Source organism: Zootoca vivipara, chromosome 1, assembly GCF_963506605.1.
Source record: "Zootoca vivipara chromosome 1, rZooViv1.1, whole genome shotgun sequence".
Classification (NCBI taxonomy): Eukaryota; Metazoa; Chordata; class Lepidosauria; order Squamata; family Lacertidae; genus Zootoca; species Zootoca vivipara.
Window position 1 is genome coordinate 124,524,722 of NC_083276.1, and position 20,025 is coordinate 124,544,746.

The window sequence follows — 20,025 nt, forward strand, 5'->3', positions numbered from 1 at the left end:
TACTGTGCCACTCATACAAGATTGGGTAGGATATAAATTTTGAACTGAAAAAGGAAGAGTAAGTTTTCCAGCCTCTTAAATCCTTTTCGATTATCTTTGCAGACTAAAAATCAAACATGTTTCAGTCCGAGTTTATTTTCTTGCTGTAGACATCCCTTCCTTATTTACGCACCTTTGGCTACAAACCTGTACTGAGTTGTATGCGCTTGATTTCTTTGGGTTTCATCCTATACAACTGATTGTTTAATTATGGCCTGTGTATCTTGCAAATCTGACAGGATACCCTGTATATCACACCTGAGCACATGCAAAATCCAAGGCTTATATTTTAAAACAAGCTCACAGCTTTAAATAGCCCAAGACTGTACTTCAGAAAAATTATTTCCCCTTTTTATTAAAAACAAACAATTTTACAAAATGCAGTGTTTTATTTTGAAACAACCAAACCATCTGGATTCTGTTGTTACCTTATTACCTTTTCCCAAAATCAGCCGTCCCTAGTGACGAAAAGGAAAACGTTGGGCTCACAAGGGTCCACAAATATTGGCCTGCATTAGTAACCAGTGCTGCTGTGGGTTAAACCACTGAGCCTAGGGCTTGCTGATCAGAAGGTTGGCGGTTCAAATCCCTGTGACGGGGTGAGCTCCCGTTGCTTGGTCCCAGCTCCTGCCAACCTAGCAGTTCGAAAGCACGTCAAAATGCAAGTAGATAAATAGGAACCGCTACAGCGGGAAGGTAAACGGCGTTTCCATGTGCTGCTCTGGTTTGCCAGAAGCGGCTTTGTCATGCTGGCCACATGACCTGAAAGCTATACGTCGGCTCCCTCGGCCAATAATGTGAGATGAGCGCGCAACCCCAGAGTCGGTCATGACTGGACCTAATGGTCAGGGGTCCCTTTACCTTTACCTAGTATTTGTAGCTTTCCATGCATCCTTCCCAAGTTGTCCTGCTTTTTAACTTTTAAAATCCTAATGCAAAGTGAAAGATTCCTCTTCTTCCCTAAATCCTGTTCATTCAGCTGAGAATATTGGGGGTGGGGTTGGAGCAGGGAGAGGAGGTACCGCACTAGAAGAGGTGCTGCACTATTCCGCATCCACCTTTGGAATAGGAGCCTCCGAAATGAAGGCAATGTCAGTTTTCAATTTTTTTAAGCTTCTACATCTGCCTCCATTCATTGGAGTAACATACTCACCCGAGCTTTATCACAATCACTGAAAAAATAACTCGGCAACAGCTTGCCATAAAGACAGCAAATGGTAATGAAAGGGAGACGGGGGTGGAACACTGTAGTCATGAAGTTAATAATAAGCAGTCACCAATTTGAGGAAATTCAACATGCTGGCCGTGTTCTTCATGCCTCAGTCGGCTATGCTTGTGGTGGATCCAAGCTTGCTGAGAAATGCTCTGCCATCGTTGGTCCATGCGTCAGAGACTGAAAGTACCAAGGAAGTACTGAGCGCATGCCATTTGACATACTCCTGAAAAGTCTTGTCATCAATCAACCACTTCTATTAGATCTGGAAATAAAATCTAAGCGTTATTCTTTTTCTGCCTTGCATGACAGGGAATGTCTTCCTTGGTTGGGAAGCTAATGGCCTTCCTTAGGAAGAGATCTACTTGACCCTTCCAAGTTCCAAATGATAGTCAGGGGGTAAGTCCAAAATGGCAAGCAGTAAAGATTCAATAGAGACATCCCCACATTCCCCGCCCTTGAAGAATCCTACAAATTCTTAACATTATGTTTTCACTTATGGCTTTCATTTCACTCACAGCTTTGCATCTCCCCAGATTCACTGTTCAAAAGATGCTGTGGATTCTAAAACAACCACGTGCTTGTCATATGAAATGATCATTAGTTTTCACATTCCACCCTACAGCTATTTTAATGAAAGCCATATGAGCGGCCTCTCCTAAGGACAGATAACAGGCTGACTAACCCATGCTCTGTCACATGCAAATGATTTTGTCATAGTGAATTTTACATCTGATCTTGTATTGCCGTCCTCTCAAGTGGGGGCGGGATTACTCCACTGTGTTCTCATATAAGAGACTAGAAAAAGAAGTCAACTTTGACTGTGTGTCCTGTGTTCTTCCTTACCTATCCAGCTCTACTGCCACCTCTAGGTATAAATGGTATTTTTTAAAATGTCATTTTAGGCTCAGAATGCACTTTTGTAATAAATAATCATTAAGTAAAGTCATATCATAGATTATGTGAAATGTAGCGGTACTTATAAAAGTATTATAGCGGAAAGAACACCGCCCACCCAATATATTAGCAGGCCTAAAAGTTCTTTTGGAAGGAAAGGCAATAAATTTAATAAATAAAACAAAGGACAAAGCTTTGTTCTACAACTCTTGATTTCTTTTAGTTAATGATCTCTTTTAGTTAACATAAGTTTATCACTTCTCTGTAGAAGTTTTTCCCCCACCAAGCTTTGCAGAAACATGTTTCTTATGACATTGACAAAAGTATTATCCTTAATAATAAACACAGATCCACTTAAAAAGGATTTTAATGTTACAAATGAGGTCAGAGCACTCAATTCAAACCAAACACTAAGCACTAGAAGAAGGATGAGCTACTCTCAATCAAGTTAATGGCTCAATAGAAATTTAATCACATTCATCACATTGCCAGGGTTCAGCATTTTCCAATTTGTGAAAGTTGATTTCTCCTGCTACTGTAGACAAGAGTTTTCTTAACACAGATTTTAAAAAATAAATTTAAAAATCCAGCAGGCGTACTCTCATCTGACTGAATGCATTGATTTCAAACCAGAATGCATGGCACAAAGTTGATTTTAATAATGCAGCAGCTCCTGATTTGTCAATAATCTTTACACGTTGAGCTTGCAAGGAATGGCTACATTATTATCCTCGTATCGCAGGTGGAGGACTAAGGATGAGAGAAGAGTGGAAATTCAAACCAGACACCATGGTTCATAGCTCTGAGCTCCTAATCTACACCAAAACATTGGTCATAACTTAGTATTACAAATACAAGCTACAGCAAGCCCTGGGCCAACACATTCCTCCTTCCTCTTCTGACACATGCCTAAATACTCTGAAAATCTCGCTTTTGTTTTATATTAACTACAACTAGTCATGCTCTTCAAGCACAGGCACACTAGTTGATTGTAACTATGGACCCAATTTCAAATCCTAGTTCATGGAACTGGCAAGTTTCAACCAAGCCTAGCTAACATTAGCTACAGTTTTTAGAGTTCAAAAGACAACTCGCATACAAGCAGAGGATTTCCAGTTTTTTCTTAGTTGTGCCAGAGAAGGGGGACAGTATGCAAGCCCAAGGCTTGTTCTCAAAATGTAGCCTAATTTTCAAGGTCTACTGAAAGATCCCGTGGTGCAAATTAAAAGGTATGCCATATAGCCCAAAAAGCTACAAAGACACGCTTGAAAAAAATGTGGACAATGCCTGCTGAGAAACTAGTAGAATTGCAGAGTACAAAATTCCGGGGGGACGGAGTTTTCACTGACCTCTGTAGGCCTTTAATGCCATTCAGGAGGAGCAGAAGTAGAATAAATTACACAAAATGGAAAGAAATGCAGAATTAAGTTACACAAAAATTATATGGAGTGGGAAAATTGGGGTTTAGAAAAAAAGGGGGGTGAGGTGTTACACAAAGCCTGGAACAATCTCTACTCTACAATGACTGAGCAGCTCAAATTTTATTTATATAATGTAATGAATGAACGACAAAAAGCACACAATATTTCTGAACAAGCCATCCCTATACCTCTTTCGCCACACAGAGAAAAATCATTATAAATGTGATTATAAATGTGAATGTTCCCCCCTCCCAAATGTGTCACATTTATGGTCTTCCTATAAATGATTCTTAGCAGTAACGTTTTCCTCGGAGTGTCCAAATTCCTCCTGGCCTAAGTTTGGGGAAGCAGGAGTAGAGCCAACTGCAACAGATGGAACTTGGTGCTCAGCTACCGTACTTAGCACTTGGAAAGTGTGTTGAGTTAACCGGTCTTTGCAGAGTGGAGTCCGCTTGAGTTTTACCGCGCGACTGGTTGCAGGCTTCTTCAAGAATGGGGCCTTTAGCGTCCTGTGACAGTCTGCCCCATTTTCAGTGCTCCTAACAGATTCTTGAGAATTTTTATTCAATGGTGTGGGTGCTGCTGGTTTTGGTACGTCTTTGCACAGCAACGAACTGTCTCTGCTAGGTCGCTTAAGAGTCTTCTGGGAACGGGAAGATGTAGGGCATACTGCTACCTTTACAAAAGCAGAATTCTTAATTGTGATGCGAGTACTTGTTGATGGACCAGAAAACTGAATTGGCTTTCGGCCTGTTCTACTGCTCAAGTGACTTTCTTCTTCTTCTTCAGAAAGATCTATTAATTGTCTGTAAACACAGAGAATAAAATTACTGACACTCTTGCTGTGGGAAATTATGCGCAGATCATAACTCAGATGCAACTAAGGGTGCCTCCTACATTCACCTCTGGATACAATATTTCTTATTCCAGGATCTGTTTAAAACTGCAGTAGGTGTATGCATTCAAATTTATTTTTTGTATTGGACTTACCCAGAGCAGGCTACAGCAAGAAAAAAATATACAAGTATAAAACAAGTATACAAATACATGTATATTCAGCCAAAAATAACCAGGCCAACATACTGGAATGAACCAGTTGGATTCAACACAAATAACAGGGAAATCATATTCTTTTATTATCTAATATGGATTGCAGGATATTCCTAAGTACTGAGTCTTATGCTCCTGATTAAATTATTATGACAGGGGCTAGTGGCTGGCTTTGTAATATATAGCGAGTGGCCCACCACACAGTTATCTGTGGAATGCGTAACTTGCAATTATATTTTATATATATATAATTATATATTGCAATTATATTATAAAATGTGTACAATTATAGTTTTGTTACATTAATTTAGTTATGTAATTAGCATTATACCAGCTTCTGTAATACACTTACTACGAACAGACTCTATATGAAACCTTCCTACATCATCTTTTGATTTTACACCCTTATACTGTAACTAGGGGATGCGGGTGGCGCTGTGGTCTAAACCACAGAGCCTAGGGCTTGCCAATCAGAAGGTCTGCAGTTTGAATCCCGTGACGGGGCGAGCTCCCGTTGCTCAGTCCCTGCTCCTGCCCACCTAGCAGTTCAAAAGCACGTCAAAGTGCAAGTAGATAAATAGGTACCGCTCCAGCGGGAAGGTAAACGGCATTTCCGTGCGCTGCTCTGGTTCGCCAGAACTGGCTTAGTCATGCTGGCCACATGACCCGAAGCTGTATGCCGGCTCCCTCGGCCAGTAAAGCAAGATGAGTGCCGCAACCCCAGAATCATTCGTGACTGGACCTAATGGTCAGGGGCCCCCTTACCTTTTAACTAGGGGATGCACAAATATTAACATGGAGCTAATGCTATTTTGAAATAGTCCCTGTTCCATAGGAAGCATTCTTCAAGAAAATTAAGCATGATTAGTAAGACGTACCGTCTATGAATTGGAGACATGCTTTGGAGACTTCCTTTCAAAGGGCGTTCCTCAAGAGTCCAACATTCTATCAGTTCCTGCGGGACTCGCCAATAACTGACACCTGTAATTTCATATACAATTTTAAAACAATATTCAAGATGTATCTGTCAAATGTACAAGCCCAATGATACGCAATCAGGGATCCTTGGCAACTCTTTCAAACACCATATATCTCCCAAGTGCTCAACTATAATGCTTTCTTTGGGGAACTCGGCACAATGTACTCCCATCCTGAATCGTTTTTTTTCCTATTTACAGAGCTAAATGTTTTATTTACAGTCTTTTTTTCTTCTCTCAAAAAACTGTCTGATACAGTGCTGTTATATGTTGGTTCCAGAAAATAGAGGGGAGGGAGAATCTGATGCTTGGTGGAATAAATCCTGCTTGTAAGAACGTGCAAGTGTTCAGAAGTCACAGGTGTCTTCTTCAGACTGTAAAATAAAAAAAATTCCTTCAGTAGCACCTTAAAGACCAACTAAGTTTTTATTTTGGTATGAGCTTTCGTGTGCATGCACACTTCTTCAGATACAGTGAAATGGAAGTTTCCAGGCACTTATGTAGAGAAGGGGTGGGGAGGGGTGGGGATGGGGAGGGGGGATCACTCAGAAGGGTGGTGGAAATGGGTGATTGACTGACTGATAGCTGTTGATGACCGCAAACGACTGCAAATGGTTTTGCATGAAAAAGCAAGGGTTGAGATGGCTGAAGATCGCTTATCATGTATAATGAGATAAGAACCCGATATCTCTGTTCAAACCAGGTCCCTCCATGGTTTTGAGCTTGGTGATAAGTTGCAATTCAGCAACTTCTCTTTCCAGTCTATTTCTGAAATTCTTTTGTAGTAAGACAGCTACTTTGAGATCTTGTATAGAATGTCCTGGGAGATTGAAGTGTTCTCCTACTGGTTTTTCTGTCTTCTGGTTCCTGATGTCAGATTTATGTCCATTTATCCTTTGGCGTAGGGTTTGGCCTGTTTGTCCAATATAGAGAGCTGAAGGGCACTGTTGGCATTTGATGGCATACACAATGTTAGAGGATGAGCAATTAAATAGTCCTGAGATGGTATGTTGGATGTTGTTGGGGCCAGTAATGGTGTTGTCTGGGTGTATGTGGCAGCAAAGTTGGCATCTGGGTTTATTGCAGGCTCTGGTACCAGTGTCCATGTTAAGTCTGGTGGTTGTATTATTGTGGGTGAGGAGTTGTTTAAGATTGGGTGGCTGTCTGTAGGCAATGAAAGGTCTTCCTCCCAGAGCTTGAGAAAGGGAGCGGTCATTGTCCAGGAGAGGCTGTAGATCTCTGATGATGCGTTGTACTGTTTTAGCTTGGGAGCTGTATGTGATGACTAGTGGTGTTCTGTTATTTTCTTTTTTGGGTCTGTCTTGCAGCAGGTTCTCTCTAGGTATCTGTCTGGCTCTGTTGATCTGTTGTTTAACTTCATCAGGTGGATATTTTAGTTCTAAAAAGGTTTGCTGTAGATCTCTTAGGTGAGATTCTCTGTCTGTAGAGTTGGAACAGATGCGGTTGTAACGTAAGGCCTGGCTGTATACGATGGATTGTTTGGTATGTTTGGGATGGTAGCTAGAAGCATGTAGATATGTTTGTCGGTCAGTTGGTTTTCTGTATAATGTGGTGTCTATACGTCCATCCTGTATTTTTATAGTAGTGTCCAAAAAATGTATTTCTTGCATAGATTGGTTCATTGTTAGGTTGATGGTGGGGTGAAAGTCATTGAATGTCTGGTGGAAGGTTTCCAGGGTCTGTTGTCCATGTGTCCAGATAATAAAAATATCGTCAATGTATCGCAGGTACAGGAGAGGTTTGAGTGGGTAGGAGTTAAGGAAACGTTGTTCTAAATCTGCCATGAAGATGTTGGCATACTGTGGGGCCATGCGGGTGCCCATGGCTGTGCCGCTGATCTGGAGGAACAGGTCATCACCAAATTTGAAGTGGTTGTGGGTAAGGACAAAGTGGCAGAGTTTGGTAGCAAAGTCCGCTGTGGTTTTATCTGAAATGGTGTTCCTTATGGCTTGTAAACCATCATTGTGTGGGATGTTGGTATATAGGGATTCCACATCCATAGTGGCTAGTATAGTATTGTTAGGAAGATTGTTCAAATATTGTATTTTCCTCAGAAAATCTGTGGTGTCACGTACGTAGCTGGGAGCACTGATAGCATATGGTTTCAGAACAGAGTCCATATAGCCGGAAACACCCACTGTAATGGTGCCAATACCTGAGATGATGGGGCGTCCTGGGTTTCCTGGTTTGTGTATTTTGGGTAGAAGATAGAAAGTTCCTGGCCGAGGTTCCGCTGGTGTGTTTGTGAGGATCTGTTCTTGGATGTGTAGGGGTAGCTCCTTAATAATCTTGTTCAGTTCTTTTTTGTATGCTTGTGTGGGGTCTGAGTCCAATTTCATGTAAAAGGCAGTATTGGAAAGTTGTCTGTGGGCCTCTTGGATGTAATCAGTTTTGTTCATGATGACGACAGCTCCACCCTTGTCTGCCTCTTTAATTATAATGTCTGGGTTGTTCCTGAGATTTTCTATGGCTCTCCTTTCAGCATGGTTTAGATTTTGTTGTAAGCGATGGTGTTTTCTGGTCACATCCGTTTGGATTCTGTGGCGGAAGCATTCGATGTACAGATCTAGTGTGGTATTGCGTCCATCAGGAGGGGTCCATGTGGAGTCCTTTTTTGTGTAACTTCTTTTCGGTGGTAGTTGGTGGTCAATGTTCTGTTCATTGATGCGTTTGGAGGGTGATGGTTGTTCCCCAGTAAGTTGAGAGGTGTTGTGTTGTGGGGATGTAGTTTGTTCTACTTTGTCTTGTTCTTGTGTGTGATGAAAATACTCCTTCAGGCGTAAACGGCGGAAAAATGCTTCCAGGTCCCCGCAGAACTGAATCATGTGTTGGGATTTGGCAGGGCAGAATGATAGTCCCCGTGAAAGGACGGATTCCTCAGCTGGGCTGAGTGTTTGCTGTGAAAGATTGACAATGTTGTTGATCTTGTTTTGATTGGTGGCCTGTAGGTTGGAAAGGTTGCAGAGTTTTTTATTTTTCTGGTTCTTCAGTAACTCCAGTTGAGAGTGGTAAATGGTTTGTTTTTCCTTGTGGAACTTCTGCCAGGCCGGGTGATTCCTGATGGAGTTCTCCAGTGCAGAGAGTTCCTCCTTTATTAACTTCTGTTTGGAATACAGAACGCCGATAAGATGTTTCAGCAGTTTCTTAGATAAAGTGTGGCATAGTTTTCTGGCATATTCTGTGGGATAAGTTGATTGAAGAGGGTTCTTAATTCTAAGACCCTTAGGTACAATGTCCAGGTCACTCAGTTCTTCAGACACTCAGTTCTTCAGACTGAGTGAACACTCAAATTTAAACTAACATACCAGTACATCATGTACAGAAAGCTGAAAACTCTCCCAAAATATCTGATACTTCCATGTATTTCACATTTGCCTTCGGCATTATTAATCAAAGTAGTGGACAAGTATTTGAAGCCAAGTGACATTAATGTCCAAGAAACATGAATTTATCTAGGCTAAGAGCCAGATGTCTACGAATTTTCTCCCAGGTTAATCAAAACCAAACAACCACCAGAAGAGGGCTTCCACACAATCTTCCGCCGATATTCCACAAGCATGTCCGCAAACTTAAATCTTAAAACTTAAAGCAGTGCATAACTGCAATGCAAAATAAATCGGCTGTTTTGAGAGCTCGATAGGACCAGTGTATGAAAGCAAAGACTTTTAAACAAATACATCCATAACCTAGTATTCTGCCAATCACAGGGTTTCCCCACCAAACACAGCCAATTCAATTATTCCCTTTCCTTATTAAAGGATAGTTGGAAATATACTCTACCTGCCCTTCACAAATCAACACTAATTCAGGACAAACAGTTGCAGGATAAACACCTATTCTTTACAGAAAATCCTATCAGAAAAATGAGATACCTCTCCCTTCCCAAGTCTCAAATGCATCCATCATCTTTTCCAATTCGGACCCTGAATAATAGCTCCAGATATATTGGACATTGTTTCCGGCTTCCCTGGAGAAAACAAAATGTAGGAAAAGAGCAAAAATTATGCCGCTTTACAAGCTGAATAAAAATAAAAAAGGCTAAAGTCTAAAAGCAAAGTATGTTTAAAACTGATGCCATAAAAAATGCAGTTTCCCCAATTTTGTAATATACCTTCATTGTCAAAAACCACAATTCTTTTGTGTTTCATTCTCACAACTGTAAATGGTTTCCATTTCTGTGGCGACTGCCCATTTGTGGAATGCTCTCCCCAGGGAGGCTTGCCTGGCACCTTCATTACATATCTTGAGGTGCCAATATTGCTTTTAAATGCGCTTTTGAGAGAGGGAGTTATTGGTTTGTTTTTGTTTTATTATGTGTTCTCAGGTGGTATTTTTATGTTGTGAACTGCCCTGGGATCTTCTGGTGAATGGTGGTATGCAAACTTAATTAATACTAAAAACAACTTTTCCCCACAACAAATCTCTCACCTGTCTAGGGAAAAAATAAACAAAATAAACAACAGGTACCGCTGACTTCTTCTGATACTCAAAAGCAACTCTATTGAGTATTGTCTTATGAATATTATAGTAAGTCTAGTGTTTCCCACATTCAGGTTGACTATATTTGTTTAAATCTAGAGGAGAAGCATTTAGATGTTCCAGCCTTTGCTTTTGTTTATGATCAGTTGGGGCCCAAAGTATTTAAGTCATCCACCAATATTAATATAATGAAGGCAATTTGTGTAACTAAGCATCTCTTTAAACTCTATAGGCATGGAAGAGTTGTGCATGTCTTTGCACATCTGATATTGCCATCTCTAAAGTAGATACAGTCAAATCTCGGTTCCCAAATGCCTCCATTTTAGAACGTTTCGGCTCCTGAAGTGTTCCGTTTTTCAGAAGCTGAACATTCGATGTGGCTTCCGCTTGAGTGCAGAAAGCTCCTGCAGCCAATTGGACACCGCATCTCAGTTCTTGAACATTTCGCAAGCCAAACGGTCTTTCGGAATGGGTTACGATTGACAACCAAGGTTTGATTTTACAAGATTCTCAATAGAATTTTACAAGCACCCTTTGATGTGATCACATGACTATATTCTTACCTCTTGTAAATATTTTTGCTGTGTATTCTTCCTCCCAGCTCCTTTTCAATTGCTGCTTCTCCATCCACTCTTGTGGCATACACACCTATTATTCTACTCTCACAACTTGCACCAGAAGTGTTGAGGTAGTGTAAGACCCACACCGTAGGTTTAGTGCATATCAAGCCGTAAGACTCACAAAAATCTAGAAGTGCCTGGGGAGGAAATATACAAATACATACAAACAATATTATTATTTTCTGTGTGTTTGAGGTGAGGAACAAAAATGTGTTCAGACTAAACCTGTGCATGTTTACTTATACATCCCACTAAGTTCAATTGCACTTACTTGCAAGTGTGCAAAGGACTGCAGCCTTACTGCTTTTACTCTGAATAATAGGCAATGGAGACATTTTCTTTTAGGACAGTGGGTTGTTGCCCCATTAGAGCCCACTAGCCTCACAAATGTCTCCTGCCCCCTATCTCCCACCCATATAAGCCACTTGCTTTGCATCTTCCTGGTCCATTCATCCACCCATCCATTCATGAATGAATGCAAGGCTTGTAGTTATAAATAAGCCTCAGGGCACTCTTATGTCACTCTGGTTTCGCTGTGTTTGGGGTGTTTTTATTTTTTCAATTTCTGAGTCAACTTTACCTTGCCCAGGGCAATCCTGGGTATCCCAGGATCAGAGCAATGCCACCCCTGTGCTTCAACTGCTAATGACATTTTAAATTTAATTTTAATTTAAAGGCACAGGAAAATACCCGTACCTTTTTGAGTTCAGTGTTTGATCTTAAAGAATAGGTTTCCATTTCATTGGCCAAATGGTCAGCAAGATTGTAAGGGTAAGGAATGCCAAAGTAATCAGCTTCTTCGTGCAATGCAATTCGCGTCTGCTCATCTTCTGGTAGCTGAACCTCTCCGTGAAGATAATCCAAGAGGTATTTAAAGAGACTGCCATCTCGTTCAATAAGACAAGCTCCTGTAAAGGCAAATAAAAATATGTACATTTATAATGTGCCTCTCCTCCAAGGAGTTGAAGGCAACACATAGGCTTCTTCACCCTCTTTTATTCTTCCAAGCAACCCTGAAAAGTAGGTTTGGCTGAGAAAGAGTAAATAGCCCAAGATCACCCAGTGAGCTTCATGGTTGAATGGGGATTTGAACCCATATTTTGAGAAGAGCATGGTTATCATAACTCCATCCAAGCTGTCGATTCATCAAACAAATACAGAAAGAACCTGTGTATGTATTAACCGACAGGTAATATCAAAAGGCAAACATAATAAAAAGGCTAATTCTTTCCTCAATCAGCTATATTAGTTTATTGCTTATGGCAAGCAACTCACAGCCCTGACTAAGTGCTAAACCTGAACATAGGCCCCAAATGCATAAGGAAAGTCCTCTCTCCTTCTGCTGGGGAAACATAGCCTGAGGCAGCATAAACAAGTCGCTGGGGAGGCGGGGAGAGAAAAGAGATGCCCCGAAAATGTTTTATTTGGACAACCCCTTGATAGAGTCTCTGCTTATCCAGAGGATTTGCAATATTTGGCATCAGACTGATCGGGGAAGATAGAGTTTTGTTTTGTTCTGTTTCCTCCTGCTGAATGGGTCTTGGCTCACATCCTTGAGCAACCTAGTACTACTTCCTATGCAGGCTCCAAGGAAGTTATCTGTGAATGGAAGGAAGGCTACACCCCAAGAGTAAACTGATGCAGATGGCAAAAACCCAAAGGTGCTAGCTTGCAAGAAGCATTCTCTTTGTGAACAGCAGTCCAGAGAAAAAAAGAAACACCGGAAGTTGAGTCAGACCAATGATCCATCAAGCTCAGTAACATCTACACTGATTGGAAGATACTTTCCAGAATTTCAGGTAGGAATTTTTCAGCCCTTTCCCCTATTGTAATATTCTCCTCTATTGTTCAAAATTGTCCATCTTTCTACTTACCGGTAATTTGGGACTAGTCAGACAAAATGGCTGACATCACGCTATAATTTTTGCCTGAGGGAAATCTGTCAAATTCTAAATATACTGAGAGCAAAACAAAATATTATTCAAACTACACCTGTTTACCGCACAAATATCTCGTGCTACCTAGATGAACCAAATGATTTATGATGTTGCCAATCCTATATTCAAGCACAGAGATTTGGTGACATCTTTAGCTCTGTCCAGCCCTATATAACGTTTCTATGATACTTGATGTTTTTCTTCTACCACACTTTATTGGAAATTGCTAACCTTTAAAGTATTCAATAAGTTGCTCATTATACTGGAAATAATAAAAATTCCAATGCATTTGTATTGATCCATGTTCAGTAACAGCCATGGCCGAAGCTGGAAGAATATTAGAAAATTGATTTCATAATTAATTTACAATCAACTTTTTTTACCTGAGTCATCCATTTTCAGAGGAAATCGTCCACTGAACATAGATGCTAGCATTGAGTCCTTAAAGCGGCATAAAGATTTACGCCTAGCAGCGTATATACACCCGCCAACATTAAGCCGAATAATATCTGCGACCTTTTCACTCTTGCTGTCTTCCATCACATTTGTAGCTAACGTTGCAGGCTGGGTAGTGTGCTTTCAAAGCTGTAAAAGGAATAAAAGAGTAAAAATTGTACTTAGTGAATAACTTGGCTTCTCCATGAAGATCAATGATTTATGCTCCTGAACAGGCAGATAAAAAGTATTTATAACATTTATAAGTTGCCTTTCCTCCAAGAAATTAAAGGCGGCATATATTTGAAGCCCAGCGTAAGGATAGAGGTGGGTTTATTTTTTTTAATTTCTTAGTTGCTTTATCTTGCCCAGGGCAATCCTGGGTCTCCCAGGATCAGTTTACACAACCACTCAAAAGGACTGGATGCAAATGACCCAGTTATATCGGCAATGGAACATGAAAGGGGACTGCTAGGCTAATGTCTCTCCTCTACAAGAAAATTTGCAAGTAAGCAGGACAGAACTGGATGTCATCACCTGACTTCTGAGAAATGTCATGTGGAGAAACAACAACTCTCTGTGAACCACATGCCACCAGTTTACCCAGTCCAATAGTCAAACCACTAGACCAATCTTCAACAACTTAGTGCCCCTTCCTCTGATATTTCAGACTACAACGCCCATCGTAACTGACCATGCTGGCTAGGGCTGATGGGAGTTGTAGTCCAAAATACCTGGAGATTAGGTTGGTGAATGCTGCACTGGATCATGTTGCCTGCCAGCTTTGTAAGAAAGGCACACAATTCGAACAGTATGTTTGAATGTGTTACCAAGTCACCTACTGTCTGTCCACCACAGTGGGGCAGAGAAAGTGTGTGGATGTTTTCATATAGCTCATGCTTTCAAATTGGACCAAAGTTAGTTGGTGGGGAGGACCACATCAAAATTGAGCATTTCTGCAGGATAGCTGTGGATTGTGGCTAACATCATGTGCAGAAAGCTTCATTGGACGCAAAGTAAACAGGACTGTGCACACAACCAGAAACCGTGCCAGTGCTTATCATGCTAGACCACAAACTTGTTTCTTTCTCCAATGTTCTCTGGAAGGAACCTGTGAAGTAACAGTACTGTTTACAATCCAGAACAAAGCTGCCAGAAATTAAGGCCGGAATACCATGCACAGTTGTTTACTTGGGAATGAGGCCCACTAAGTTTGGTGAGAGTCACTTCTGAGTGAAACATAGGTGCCAGTGCCACAACACAGAACCAGTCTCAAAGTAAAACCACCAACTGAGTAACTCCAGTGTCTGGACTATACAGACAACCAACAAAGCAGCAAGAGCACTTTGGAGCTGATGAAAACCCTTCCTGTCTCTGCCACGCTAAGTGTATTGCTGGGTGTCAACCAAACAAAAAGAAGAAGAAAAACAACTATTGCCTTGCATGGTGAAGGCTGTCTAGATCTGTGGTTCTCAAACCACTGTGTGTGGTTACGCCACACTGGTGTAAAGGTAAAAAAGGTAAAGTCCAGTCAAAGGCAACTATGTGGTTGCACATCTTGCTTTCAGGCTGAGGGGGCCGACGTTTGTCCACAGGCAGCTTTCTGGGTCATGTGGCCAGCATTACAAAACCACTTCTGGCACAATGGAACACCGTCATGGAAACCAGAGTGCACGGAAACACCGTTTACCTTCCTGTTTACCTATTTATCTACTTGCACTGGCCCGCTTTTGAACTGCTAGGTTGGCAGAAACTGGGGCAGAGCAACGGGAGCTCACCACCGACGAGTGGATTCGAACCGCCAACCTTCTGATCGGCAACCCCAAGAGGCTCAGCGGTTTAGACCACAGCACCACCCGCATCCACACTGGTGTGGCAGGAGAGGATGGGAAGTGTGGCAGGAAGATTCAAGGACAAAGAAACATTTAAACATTTCCGGGTAGTCTAGTCTAGCATCAAAATAATCTTTTTTATTTGCAGAATATGTATATATTTTCAAAATGAGAGTAAGGGCATCAAGTGATACTCAGGACAATCCTAGTTGTGTTCACCAATGTATTTCTTATCAATAAATTTTTTTTGGTGTGGCACAAGGAAATCGTTCTGAAAGTGTGGCCTGGAGAAAAAAAAAGTCTGAGAACCACTAGCCTAAGTGGAACTGAAGCACTGAACCAATTTACAGCCCAATCGTAGAAGCAAAACCCCATCACCACCAGCACCCGAAACAAGCACACAACTAACCAACATACCTATATACCCACTGCAGCAGAGGTGGCTAAACCTTGCAGCCCTCCAGATGTTGCCGGGACCCCCACATGGGTGTGGCCAGGATTTGGGGGTGGGGGATGGGCGGGCAGGCTTTTGTTACCGGTAGGTGGTGGAAAACCTCAGATAAATATTTGAATTGATTTTTATTGACTTGGGAGGCAGCTATCTCCCTCCCTGCCTACGCCTACGGACCCCCAACTTCCACCAGCCCGAGGGATGATGGGGGGTCGGGAACCCGGCAGGCTCCTCAGGACAGAATTGCAAGGGAGTCCAGGGGTCATCTAGCCCAACCCCTTGCAATCAAGGCATCTCAAGAATCTTTTAAGTCAGAGGACCCTTGCCAAACCCCCTCGCCAAACGATTTCGTGGCCCCGACACCACCAAGGAAGGTTCTTGAGCCGCCAGAGGCAAAGGGCTCGAAGCCAAGCAGCCAGGCCGGAGCAAGGGGGCGGGGAGGAGAGGAGGGGGCTGCGGCTCCGGTTGCCCCCCCCCCGCCCTGCCCCTCGCCGTGGGGTGTGGGACGGGTGGGGATAGAGGCGCGAGTGGGGAGCTGGGAGGGAAGGAGGGACAATCGCGCAGCCCCGACAGCGACTCCGCTTCAAAGCAGCTCGTTACCTTTCCCAGTTCGAAGCCGGCTCCGCCCACGTCTTCGTCACCGCTGTCGTCACGGCCCACCAGCCGCGCGCCGAGCGAGCCCCGCCACGTCATGTGGCGTCGAGGGGGAGGGGGAGAGGGAGGGGGAGGAGGGAGACGCTGCGGCGCGCGCGCAGAAGCCTGCGTCAAAGGGAGGGAAGGTTGTTGGACTACAACTCCCATCATCCTCTGGGAGGGGCGGGGAGGATGGCGCTGAGGGGAAACCGCGATGGAGTGAACGGAATAACGAATGAATAAATATCTGTCAGTGACGCTGAGATTCCTCCGTTGCAGGGGGCTGGACTAGAGATGTAGCCCGATCGTAGAAGCAAGACACCACCACCACGGGGTTAAAAGGCCAGCAGCATCCGAAACAAGTACACAAATAACTATCTGAAGTGTATCTGAAGAAGTGTGCATGCACACGAAGGATCCCTGCAAAGGCATATTCAACCAGACAGATGTTTACAACAGTTAACTTTCCTCCACCTTCCGAACAGCAGGTCTGCTTTGCCAAACCATATGCACTGTGTATGCAAAATAGCTGTAGCTGCAGGATGCATTTATTCAGCAAGGGAAACTGCTTCTGCAGCTTCCTTATTCAGAAGTCTGCTTCTGTATAAGGACTGTGGGTGCTTTTAGATCATCTGTTTTGTGTGGGATTCAATCACGTATTGAGGTCAGCTTGCACAGTTGCAATTGATTTGTAGCTCTTGCACAACAAATTCACTTCCCCAAAATATCAGACTGTTTGAAATAAAGCAAGTGATGGGAAAATGCACTGAAAAGCATAACACCTGCTGAATGCACAATCATCTAACCTCCCCACAATTTCCACCCTCCCTTCCACACAGGTGGGCAGGGTTTGCGGCACCAAGCGGGGCTTACCTGGGCAGGGGGTCACCCACCTGCTTAGGTTGGCCTTTGACCCACCCTCGACCAGCTGGGACAATGGCTGGCCGGCCGGGGGTGGGGTCAAGGCCAAAGAAAAGAGGCTGAGTCTTTCGGTCAGGCCTCTCGGTCAGGAACACCCACCCACCCTCAAATTAATAATTTCTTCCCTTCAAATAATGCCCGTCCTAGGTCAGCGGTCATCAAGTTAATTATACTTTCTTTACAGGCTAATATTTTGCATTCCAGGTCAGCGGGTATAGTTGATGTATTCAGAACCGGGAAGGAATTTCCCTGCATTGGCAGGTTTCGCCTTCCCTGCAGCAATTTGTCACAACTTTGGCGGTTTTAGGCCTTGGCAAGGTATCCTTTAGCCTATCATCAGGTTGGGGGGGATGCATTCATGCTCCCTTCCCATGCGGTGGCATTTGCAGGGCCTGTTAAAGGGCAAAACCGGGAGTCCCTGGCCCTAGAGCGGTGGCATGTAGGTCAAACTCCCGGGCTGAGGTTAGTGGACGGGCATGCTGTATAGGTTTGCACTTTGCAGTCCCCTCTCACTGTACCTCATCAGCCTGCATATCCTCAGCCAGATGGGCTAAGAGGGTTACCTGCCAAGGCCTATGCCAAGTTTCCCACTTGTGAAGCTCAATAAAGTTGTGGCCAATTTGAACCCATACTCTGGTCTCTTGTCTCATTATTTGGGGAAGGGGTAGGCACCACAGACAGGGTTTAGTGTTGGAAGGGATGACGAGGGTCATCTAGTCCAGGCATCCCCAAACTTCGGCCCTCCAGATGTTTTGGACTACAATTCCCATCTTCCCCAACCACTGGTCCTGTTAGCTAGGGATCGTGGGAGTTGTAGGCCAAAACACCTGTAGTTTGGGGATGCCTGATCTAGTCCAACCCCCTTGCAATGCAGGAATCTTTTTCCCAATGTGGGGCTCAAACCCACAACTCTTAGACTCTGAGTTTAAGAATCTCATGTTCTCCCAACAGAGCTATCATGTGTGTATGTATGTTACAGTTGTACCTTGGAAGCCGAACTGAATCCGTTCTGGAAGTCCGTTCACTTCCAAAACATTCGAAAACCAAATCACGGCTTCTGATTGGCTGCAGGAAGCTCCTGCAGCCAATCAGAAGCTGCGGAAGCCCCGTCGGACATTCAGCTTCCAAAAGAACATTAAAAAACCAGAACAGTCAGTTTGGGAGCAAAAACGTTCGAGAACTAGGCTGTTTGACTTCCAATGTGTGACTAATCTATTTGTTGGCCTCCGTTTTTCTCAATGGAATTTGGTGCGTTAGCAGTACCAAAGTGACCTCCTCGGGGCGCAAGCCTGGGCAGTGTGTGTGGAGGTTCTGGGATGCCCTTGACCTCTTTGATGTGGTCCAAAGTAAAGCAGAGCAATACTTTTGGCACCAGCTTGGCTGCAGGAGTTGCCACAAAGAGGTGTACTGTACAAGGCACAATCCATCCAATTTAGGGAGACTACTTCAGATTTGTGTAGGGTTTACTCCTTAGCCTTTTTTCTCCTGAAGATATCCCACAAGGCACAGAGGTTTAGGATCAGAGTTTTCCTTCTCTTAGATGGGCTATGTTCCTAGGTTGACGAGCCCCACAATGCAACAGGAAATTTTATACCAGGCATCCCCAAACTGCGGCCCTCCAGATGTTTTGGCCTACAACTCCCATGATCCCTAGCTAACAGGACCAGTGGTTGGGGAAGATGGGAATTGTAGTCCAAAACATCTGGAGGGCCGAAGTTTGGGGATGTCTGTTTTATACCTTCCAGTGAGTGCCTGGCATATTTGATCCCACACTGTGCTCATGCTGACTAGGGTTCAAATTACCATTCAGATGATTGGTCATGATCCTCACGTTGTTGGTCCCAACAACTGGTGTGGCTCCAGCCACTAGGCAAGCCTTCTATCATACCAATAACATGAGGCCATGACTGTGGCCCTATAATCGTTTTTTTCCAATAGAATACTAAGATGGCATAAACTTTGACATAAATTAGAAAGGCTCAGCAAAAGAGATTTCTATGATGCAGCAAATATATAAATAAATAAAGTAGCTCTGAGTGTTTCAATTACATTATTTTCACAGCGATTGTACAAAACCACCAGTTGTTGATTAGCTACACACAGTAACTCACTGCAACATGGGTCTTATGCCTGGTCAATTATCTGTGGTAACAACTGTTTGGGAAAAGATTAACTAAGAGGTAAAGATTAACTAAGAACCCCATGGTGAAACCTGGAATATAATTACATTTGCTTTTGGGAACAGAGGAGCATAGATGAAACTATTTGCCCATCTAGCCCAGTCTTGTCGGCTGTGACTGGCTGTTCTCCAGGGTGTCAGGTAAAAGTATTTTCCATTCGTCAGGAGATGCCAGAAATTGAACTAGAAACCACCTGCTAGCAGATATTCTCCCACAGAAGCAAATGACCCTCCTTTTGGAATCCCACTTCCCCTAATGCCTCCATTTATGTTCAAAATCTATGTCTAAAGCTATGATCCTACTCATGCATAAGAATAAGCATGAACTTCCAAGCAAACATGCATGGAATTGATCTGTAAATTGTTTTTACAATAGCTGGGACACACTTTACAAGCATATATAATTTGTGCTGGATAGTTAGGAAGCTGGAGCAGTAGGCTCAAAGTGAGAGGTTCGGGACCACTCTCAAGTACCAGCTTCTGTTTAGAAATGGCAGTACAGTGAAGGATGTCAACTGGACCCTAAATAAGAAACGATGCGGCAACGTGAGGAAACGATGATGATGTCTTATGTTTGGAGCAGGAGTGGGGGACCTGATTTTAAGAAACTGTATTAGATTAATTTAATTTGGGTTGATTTGTAATAATTTGGAACATTAATTTTAAAAAATTGGAAAAGAAATGGCAGAGGAATCCTACAAAAACAATTGGTCAGCAATATGATTTGCCCCCAGGAGTGCAGCTTCAACTAGTAAAACTCTTCTGTTTGAGGAGAAAGCAGCTCTACCAAAACGTTTCCAAATTCTGGTTGTGTTCGGTTTTTATGACACAGGGGCAGAGCAAGAAGAGAGTACCCCCTTCCGTTTTTCCAGGGCTTAATTTGAACTTGGGTATGCGCTGCTGAGCTCGAGAGAGCAAAC

The 20,025-nt window shown here is 43.1% G+C and overlaps 1 protein-coding gene across 3 annotated transcripts; it reads right to left on the reverse strand.

Annotated features, from left to right (window-relative positions):
• Window positions 1-257: 257 nt before the first annotated feature.
• Window positions 258-16,003, reverse strand: KCTD18 (potassium channel tetramerization domain containing 18). Of its 3 annotated transcripts, none has more exons than XM_060281582.1 (7): window positions 15,339-15,966; window positions 13,038-13,239; window positions 11,414-11,625; window positions 10,661-10,854; window positions 9,491-9,585; window positions 5,499-5,601; window positions 258-1,517 (listed from the first exon to the last, which is right to left on the reverse strand). In XM_060281582.1, the coding sequence occupies exons 2-7, from the start codon at window positions 13,192-13,194 to the stop codon at window positions 1,499-1,501; spliced, it is 780 nt and encodes a 259-aa protein (XP_060137565.1). In that variant the 5' UTR covers window positions 13,195-13,239; window positions 15,339-15,966; the 3' UTR covers window positions 258-1,498. The 3 variants fall into 3 exon arrangements, with proteins under 3 accessions (XP_060137565.1, XP_034992799.1, XP_034992795.1); XM_035136908.2 differs by lacking the exons at window positions 258-1,517; window positions 15,339-15,966 and adding exons at window positions 2,501-4,376; window positions 15,973-16,003; XM_035136904.2 differs by lacking the exon at window positions 258-1,517 and adding an exon at window positions 2,501-4,376.
• Between the last annotated feature and the right edge of the window lie 4,022 nt (window positions 16,004-20,025).

What these genes read in the sequence shown, in the direction of transcription:
- KCTD18 (XM_035136908.2), bottom strand. Translation starts at nt 13,194, where the DNA reads ATGGAAGACAGCAAGAGTGAAAAGGTCGCAGATATTATTCGGCTTAAT. An exon ending in CAAACACTGAACTCAAAAAG is followed by an intron (nt 10,855 to 11,413) that starts GTACGGGTATTT and finishes TTTCCTCCCCAG; the next exon opens with GCACTTCTAGATTTTTGTGA. An exon ending in TGAGACTTGGGAAGGGAGAG is followed by an intron (nt 5,602 to 9,490) that starts GTATCTCATTTT and finishes ATGAAATTACAG; the next exon opens with GTGTCAGTTATTGGCGAGTC.